This window comes from Lates calcarifer, linkage group LG1 (assembly GCF_001640805.2).
Source record: "Lates calcarifer isolate ASB-BC8 linkage group LG1, TLL_Latcal_v3, whole genome shotgun sequence".
In the NCBI taxonomy this organism is placed as follows: Eukaryota; Metazoa; Chordata; class Actinopteri; family Centropomidae; genus Lates; species Lates calcarifer.
This window is the reverse complement of record NC_066833.1, coordinates 10,445,539-10,454,067: the sequence shown is the minus strand read 5'-3', so window position 1 is coordinate 10,454,067 and position 8,529 is coordinate 10,445,539. Positions and strand designations below refer to the sequence as shown.

General features: G+C 39.8%; 1 protein-coding gene across 3 annotated transcripts; it reads right to left on the bottom strand.

Annotated features, from left to right (window-relative positions):
- Nucleotides 1-545: 545 nt before the first annotated feature.
- tmem177 (transmembrane protein 177) lies at nucleotides 546-2,606 on the bottom strand. 3 transcript variants are annotated; one of them, XM_018682292.2, is made up of 3 exons: nucleotides 2,498-2,606; nucleotides 1,796-2,032; nucleotides 546-1,536 (listed from the first exon to the last, which is right to left on the bottom strand). In XM_018682292.2, exons 2-3 carry the CDS (start codon nucleotides 1,994-1,996, stop codon nucleotides 805-807), a joined length of 933 nt encoding a protein of 310 aa, XP_018537808.1. In that variant the 5' UTR covers nucleotides 1,997-2,032; nucleotides 2,498-2,606; the 3' UTR covers nucleotides 546-804. The 3 variants fall into 3 exon arrangements, with proteins under 3 accessions (XP_018537808.1, XP_018537809.1, XP_018537810.1); XM_018682293.2 differs by having other exon boundaries at nucleotides 2,456-2,590; XM_018682294.2 differs by having other exon boundaries at nucleotides 2,548-2,569.
- Between the last annotated feature and the right edge of the window lie 5,923 nt (nucleotides 2,607-8,529).

Here is an 8,529-nt window from a genome sequence, read left to right as displayed (position 1 = left end):
TAAATTCCCACCTACTGCTATTTAATGGCCCACGTAAGGACAATAATAAAAGTGTCAATGCATGGCGTCTGCAACACTATTAATTACATGTTTCTAAATTTAGTTCAGTCCACGGGGTACAAGGCTGGAAATGTAATTAAAACACCATATCTGATCCTTGTTAATATGCAGACAGACAACCTGAGGGAGCTCAGGTGCTATACGATGAGTTCTGAGTCATGATATGCTGCATATTAAGATTGTTATCATTAAAAAAATTAGTCAGGGTCATGCAAATGATGTGTGGGCACTCTCCATAAGGGTTACTTGAGACCTACTGAGACGTATAAAAGAATATTGCTGTTAATAGGGACTTTATATCATCAATTAGATGTTATTCATTGGGGAAGACAGGAAGATGGAGCTTTCATCTTTCTGTCTTTCCCACTCTACATTTGTGCCCTTGAGCAAAAAATGACACCTTTTTCTGCATGGAAAAGACATATGTATCTATTTATCTATCAAATTTATCTAAATATTTATAAAAACACATTCTCTGAACAGGCTTCAAAATACAGTCATTTATTTGTACACTGAGTAAAGAATTAGCCACCAGTCACACCGGTCACTAAATATTTGACACCCAGGGCGTTTACAAGACTATCTTGTAATTTGAATTGTTCTGCACTTTAGGATTCATGAAATGTTACATAAAATAACACTCACTTTAAACTGCTAAAAAAAAGCTCAGAGACCCTTCCATGCCATTACAGTCTATTCAGAGGCAAACACAGTTACAGTTGTTCATGTGAGGCCCGTTTCTTTTCAAGCTTTCTCCTCTTTCAGCAGAGCAAGGATCCCCTCCCTCCTGGATGTGTATGGAGTGTGTTTCAGCTGAAGGAGGTGAGCAGGAAACAAGTTCCCACTGGGAGCATACATCTCCTCTCCCTTCTGGCCCATCAGAGAGCGCAGAGTCTTGTTTCTAGAAAGAATCTTATCATAAAACTCTACCCCTCCTTTGGCGTAATCACGTGACACTCCAGCCGCACGTCTGTCTGAGGTGTAGTCAATCCACTGGCTGACAGCATCCGAGGTGAGGAAGTAAGACACAGCGCCAAGACCCAGCGCTAGAACGTTCACAGCTCCGCGAAGCAGCAGAGGCCCCGTGTGGAGCCCGAACACCTGCTTCAGCACCACACTGTACACCCAGACCCCACCCAGGCAGAATGGGGCGACAGCAGCATTCAGGACAGGTCCTCCAGACTGCAAGCGGGCAACCTCTCGCGCTATGGCAAACTTCTGCGCCTCGGGGGAAAACATCAGTGCCTCCTTTAGCTCAGAGCCAGCATCGCTGCTCCAGTCCACCGTTTTGCCGTTGATGAAAATGCTACGGTTGGTGATTCCACCCAAGTTGTCGGTCGTGCTGTTAAAGTTTGCTGGGATGCCTATTTGGGCCCCTGCGGGAAGCCAAGGGACACCAGCGCCGACTGGATGGAAACCAAAGGAGGCGAAGGCAGAGAAATTCTTGGTTGAGCTGATACCATAATCCTTCAACACCTACAAATGAAAACATTTTATTATTACAAGATTTTTTGTCACTTTTCACTGCACATTCTAATGCTCTTTTTCATTGGTATTGCTCGTCCATGCATTACAAATTTTGATTTTTTAATTCTTCTTACTTCAATTACTGAACTGTTGCAATAATTGACAGACAATATTGCACATATATAATTCTTTTTAATGGCTAAAGAGTTGCCAATAAAGGGAATTTCTACATGTAATATCATTTCATATTCTCTGCACCATCACCTACCTCCTGGAAAACCTCCTCAAGCTTCTCAGAGAGTGTAACCGGCTCTCCTTTGTGCCAGGCCTGATACAGCTGACGGTAGGACATGTCCGGGAAGAGGTGGTAGAACATGTTGGCTGCAAAGACCCCGCCACAGCTCGCAACGAGCAACGGGGTCCGGTACTTCTGAAGAAGCACCGAGTACTTGAGGAGGCGAAACGCCATGTCAGTGGTTTAGCGTCAGACGTCAGTGGGCAGCATCTGTGAAGGAACCAGACGGTGCGTTCAAGAGTGTACACACATGCTGAGGAAAACGACCGATAAACACGTCTCTCTGCCAAACCAAATGACTCAAATATTTTCTTTAAAGCCGCGTCGCCCACGTTAAATGATAAAATGCTCGAACAGTCCTGGACAAAATATACTCACATCCTATTTTCTCAGCATTTTGGTACATGCTAATCCCTATCTACAGGCATTAATTGTTGCTAAAACACGGAAAAACGACCCTAAAACACCCCAATACAACGTTAACAAACTGCAAGGTGACACATTCAGCTTATTTTCTACTCATAACACACTGCAGGGACATTAGCTAACGACACCTAAAAGGCAAATACACCTGTTGAAACCCGCTTTATTTCACTTAATAGGATAAAATGATACAGGGCAAAAACAACCTACATTTCTTATCTTCACAGCCAGCAGACAGCTTTTAACACTCACATGTTGTGGACATCTTTACAAGGACAGCCGCAGCAGCAACATACACTTACATGACGCCAGGAAACCCCTGTCCGTAAAGCGGTTTAGCGGCCGTCAAGCTGTAGCACGACTGTTTTACGACAGTGTGTTTTAAAGTTGTAGCATGTACCATGGATCATTGTTCTTCTGCCTATTTGAGTGTTTGGGTGGGATTAATGTCTTTAACCGGTATGTGCACTGGAAATAAGTTATTTAAAACATCATAATGCAATAAAATGACTGCAACACCGGGTTATGGCTGAACAACAAAAAACAGATAAATAAATAAAATAATTTATCATATATATGCCGTGATGCATAATAATAAAAATAATATATAATATAATGATACAGTATTTGGTTTGGTCATCTTTCAGTTGAATGGAAGTAATTAATTTAACCATCGAAACCACATATTAATTAGCATTATTATATATTTACATTATATTATATTTGGATATAATCATTCAGTGACTTGTTAGAGCAATGGCAGCATTCATCTATAAAGTTCTTTCATTTAAAAAAAAAAAACTTATTTCTTTACATTTCTTGCTTTTTCACAAGGCAAAGCATGCTTTATTGTTTTTTTATTTTTTTAAAATGGTTATATGTTTATGTGAGTAGATTTCAATTCAAAGATATGAATATAGAGGTTAAAGTAGTTTTAATAAGGCAAATATGCCCCAACAGAATACAAATGGTGACAAAGTGCGCAGCCATGGTTGTGGCAAAAGCCACTCATATTTGATAACTTTGACTCAAGGAGCTGTAAACCTCAAAGCCCAGGATGGAGTGGTGCTGCTCCATCCTCTCTGATGTTGAAGCAAGAGGCTGTTTGGGTCCATATCTCACACTGGTCAGACACTCAGACAGGTGGAGCTCTACATGGGCAGTGTTGGGGTCTGTCTCCATTTTGTCTCAGATGCTGAAGCTCAGATTTTGTTTGACAAAGTGGGGCCCCGTGACCTGCTGCAGGTCATCCTGCAGGGTCACTGAGCATCTTATGTTAAAGCATATTGACTTAACAGGAAAGATGTGTCCTTATCATGCATCAGCTCTTCCTCTGTGGTCTTAATGGTACTTTCCAGAACATTTATTTCTCCTATCAAATTTGCAGTTGTGTCCTTCATCATCTCTCTGTCATGATCTTTTTCTTCTTATTATTATTAAGTCGTAGTAGTAACATTATCATTGTCTTTTTGGTTGATTGCAATACCAACTTTTAGGTGAATACTGCCACCTACTGTACTGGAGTAAGTAGAACAGGACCTTATTTACATTAGCCTATAAGAATATTATGGGAATATTATACATTTAGAATTAAATCTACAACACAATAATGTATGCAAAAAGTGGAGGGCACTGAGGCCACTGTGTACTGTAGTTAGAGTTTGATTTTAATGTTTAGTTTTGGTTCACTTTCTCGTTAACAGATGATAGTTTTCAGGATTCAAATTTATTTCTCATCTACCTCATCGTTGTTATTTTTAAATGTGATGACTGTTACACAGCAGTTTCCCACTGGTAATTTATCTGTGTACACCTGGGTACTCCTGCTGTCTCCTTCCACCTCCTCCCTCCATCCCTCCAGGATAAACAGGTATTGAATATTTATGGATTTACCTGGAAGTTTTGATTAAAATGATACAATGACATGTTAAGCCTGAAGGACAGGACCAACAAGTAGAGAATGGTGCACCTTAATCAATAATGCATCCTGTGTCAAAGCATAATTTTTTCCACGAGTCTCTAGACGCCCAAGAGTTTCCAAATGTATTCCATTAGTATCATAGAGATCATTTTAAATAATTGGTCTGTTTCACTTCAGTAGAGACAGAAAAAAGACCATGCAGCAGCTTTTCTGAGCTTTGCTCAGTCAGGCATCTCTTTTTTGCATGTGGTGTGAAGTTGGGGTCAGTCTGACAGCAGCCTCAAAGACTTTTCCCACAGTGCCTTCAGTTCAATAAAAGAAATGAAAATAATGAAATATTTAGCAAATTGCTACTCAGCCATACTGCAGTCTGCTAGTGCAACACTGTACAAAACAGGGTGATGGCACACTATGAGACGGACTCCTCCATTTTCTTTTTCTCTGAAGGTGAACTCTTACCTGCCAGGCAGCTAGAGCCAGTCGGACCGCACATGCTTCCCTCCCTGTTGTTCTTGGACAAACACATGAGCTAAGAAAAGTATGAAACTTTAATATTCATGGTAATATCAAAATACTAAAAGAAATACTCTCTGAATATACTGTTATTTGCTATATTTCTAGAATGAGGGACTATAGACCTGCCAAGTTGAATTCAGCTCGCTAAGATTCACCCAGCAGTTAATTATAAATAAAGTAATTGTCTTGACATCAAAAAGACACAGCAACTTGCTTTGAACCTTAACAGAATCTCAGTAGTGACTGGCTGCACACGGCACTGGTAGAGGAGGAAGTGAAAGTTGTGAAGTTGCTAAAGACAATGGTGAGAAAACTGTCCAGTGTCTTGCATGATAATGTGATGACCTCTAATGTAATGTCATAAAGACTATGATTATTATAATGAAAATGTGCATCCATCCATTCATCATTTATACCAATAATCAATTGGCTGACACTGGGTGAGAGACAGGGTACACCCTGAACAGATCGCCAGTCTGTCTCCAGTAAAGGAATATTACATTACTCATTTGAACTAAAAGCACAATTTATTTTTCCAAACCCTCATCACCCTCTGAGCTCATTGTGTCCTATCTGGCTTGCAATGTTTTACCCTCTCTTTGTATGTAAATACAAATATTAATTCTGATGCACTTCCAATTTGAACTTAGAATATTGCACATAAATATCTAATATTTAAACTTTTATCACATAACACATAAAACGTCTAACAGTCATTGTAGTACAGACATGGTAAAACTGAAAAATGTATCATTTTAAAATGTGTGTGTGTGCATATGTATTGCGGTCAAGTCAGATGGTCTGATCCTAGTGGAAAGAAGCGGCTCACTACTGTCTCCATGGAAACAGGAGAGAGGCAATGGAAGTGTGTCTCTTTGTGTATGTGTGTGTGTGTGTGAGGAAACAGAGAGAATCTCCCATTCCATTCCATTCTATTCTATTCTAGACAAGTCTGAGCTATAAACTGCTAATGAATGAGCGCACAATAACACAAGGGAGATTTGTCAGTTTGTGTGTTCATGACATTCATGTGCCATCATTATAATGAACATCATACAGAGCTGTGATGGACTGGAAGCATTTCCATGGTGGTTGTCTCTCCACATCCAATTACCAAAGTGCATGAACATTTTTTGAAAGCTGACGGTGCTTTCAGTGACCTCTTGCACAGGCTCTGTTTGGTCCATGGCATTTCAGCCTTAAGATACTACACTGACCTCAGGCTGGGGACAGCAGCCAGACTGCTGCCAGCATCTTTAGTTTTATATGATAAACCAAAACTAAATCACAACCCATTCATATATATATATGTGTGTGTGGTCATGCGTTAAGTGGCAGAGGAGTCACATGTTTTCGAGGGCGTCTCTTGAGCCCAAGGAGGCTATTTCTGAATGTTGATGTGTATTGAATTCAGTGTTTTTCTTTACACATGGATGCATGTGCGCATGCTGTAGATGTGTCATCCCATAAATACTGACAAATACACACAGACGTCACTAGTACTTAATGATCAGTGACATTGAATGTCACAAGGTGGACATGATGAACACTGGTCTATTGAGAGAATCAATATTAAAAATTGTACAATTTCTGTGATTATTCCAGTCCAGTATATTTAATGTGTCTATAACCAGTGGCATTCCTTCTCCCTTATAACATCTCTGTGGAGGGCTTCCTGAACCTGCCCTCCAACTGCATCTGAAGAAAAATGAGGGGTATACAGGAGGTGCAAAGCAATTAATTCTCAAATTACAGTCCCTTCAACTTGGTGTCCAATCCAGTGGCATGGCCTGTCAATGAATGAATAAATCAGTAACCCAGTCAATCAGTTCACCACCTCTTGATTGCTTCCTAAGTCCTCCAAAGCCTAAATCAATAGATCCTTACGTCAAACAGGGCAAGCTTCCGACTCCTCGATGAACATCACCAGGGCAACAAAAACTATTTTTGTGTCACTACCTAAATGACTTGTGTATGTAAAGATTTCTGGGCAACAGCAAATAAAAGCCTGATGATACATTGCCACAAAAAGCAAATGTACTGGACAAATTGATTTCTATGGGAATCTGAATCTCTCTGGAGATGTGTAATGCACTAACACAGACGAAAATGTAATCGGAAAATCTGGACATGGTAGATTTTCAGCCGCACCAGCAGCATAGAGTTGTTGGTCTGTTGGTCCAGTTCGAACACAATTAACTTTACCATCTAAATATCTGCATGTTGGCTCCAGTTATACTTCTGAACCTGGAAAAAGATATTTCAAACCCTTTGCATCTAACAGCCATAAATATACAGTCAGAGGCCATTGTGGATAGTGAGACTATTCTGTACTGTAGCTACATTCACACCTGAAGAAACCCTTTTAAACTGTTGATTTTAAAAGTGATCTTCAACATATAATTAGAAATATTCCCCTCCATCCACTCAAGTGTTTTTTTCCATCAACTAAGATATAATTTGTAATATGTAATATAGGTTTTGACGTGTTGTTTCTCCCTGTTTTTCTTCTTCAACATCACATTAAATGTATGGAGGGAATGACTGTATGTGTGTATGCATGCTTGGTGTGTGAGTGTGTGAATATGTGGGCATGCTTTTAAAGTAGATTTTCCTGGCAATACTGGGAAAACATGCTGAGAGTGCGAGACCACTTCATTCCCCCCCACCACTTAGTCAATGCAATGTGAGAAAACAACCTAATGCCTGGATAATTTACAGAGGTAAACCTCATATCGAGCTTCCTCTTCACCATTTCAATTAAATTACTTACATTTTTCACTCCCTCTCTCTCTCTCTCTCTCTCTCTCTCTCACACACACACACACACACATCTCTGGCTGTTACTGGCAATGGACTTCTACACTTCTACATCAGACAGTCATACCCGTAATGTGGGAAATGTGTGCATATGTGTTTCTGAGCATATACTGTGTAGATGTGTGTGCACTTATTAATTACACTATGTCAGAGTTCTTTATAAATATATATCAGTGAGGACATATCTCGTGTGATGTGTTTGCACTCTGTCGTCTGTGGTGGCTTCGAGTTGATATTCAGAATACACTCATCTGTTGGAAATTAACCTAAAAAAAAAACATTTTCTGGGAAGCAGGTCTTTTAAGTAACTATACCAGCTAGCTGAGTAATTAATAAGTAATTCAGAAGGCAGCCTCGGTTTGCATTAAGTGACTGCAGACGTTGCCTGTTACACTGTTTCATGACCCCCTGATATTTGTAGTAAAATTGTTTACCCACCTGTTACTTAAAAAGTTATGAATAAATAAAATAAATGGTATAAAGTGATGCTTCTGCACAGTGCTGTTGGTTCATGTTCCAGTGAATGAACTGCTCACCATTAACTGTAGCCTACAGCATCTGCCCTAATCTATTTTCAATAACATCCACCCTTCTCTCTCTCCCTCTCCCTCTCTCTCTTCACCCCATCACTTGCAGTCATTTCGTACACACAAACACACACACACACACACACACACACACCACACACACACACACACACTTCTTTCTTTTCTCTTGATTGATCAGATCCTTATCTGTCTCTTTGACCTCTGGCTAAAATGAACAAAGGGAGCATTGCCATATCCTTTTTTTCCCCTGAGCGTGTTCACTGAAAAGTCAACAGCACAAACGTTTTAATGAACATATGAAGGTACCTTTGATCTCACCTAAAAAACCACATGCTGTATAATTAATCTCCATTATTAAGACTTACCATCCTGTGGTTCTGAGATTTATTGAGTTATGAGATCTTGTATCTTAATCATGAGTTACTAAGTCATAATTATGACATAATGATTTCGTAATAATGAGATATGCACTAGATGAT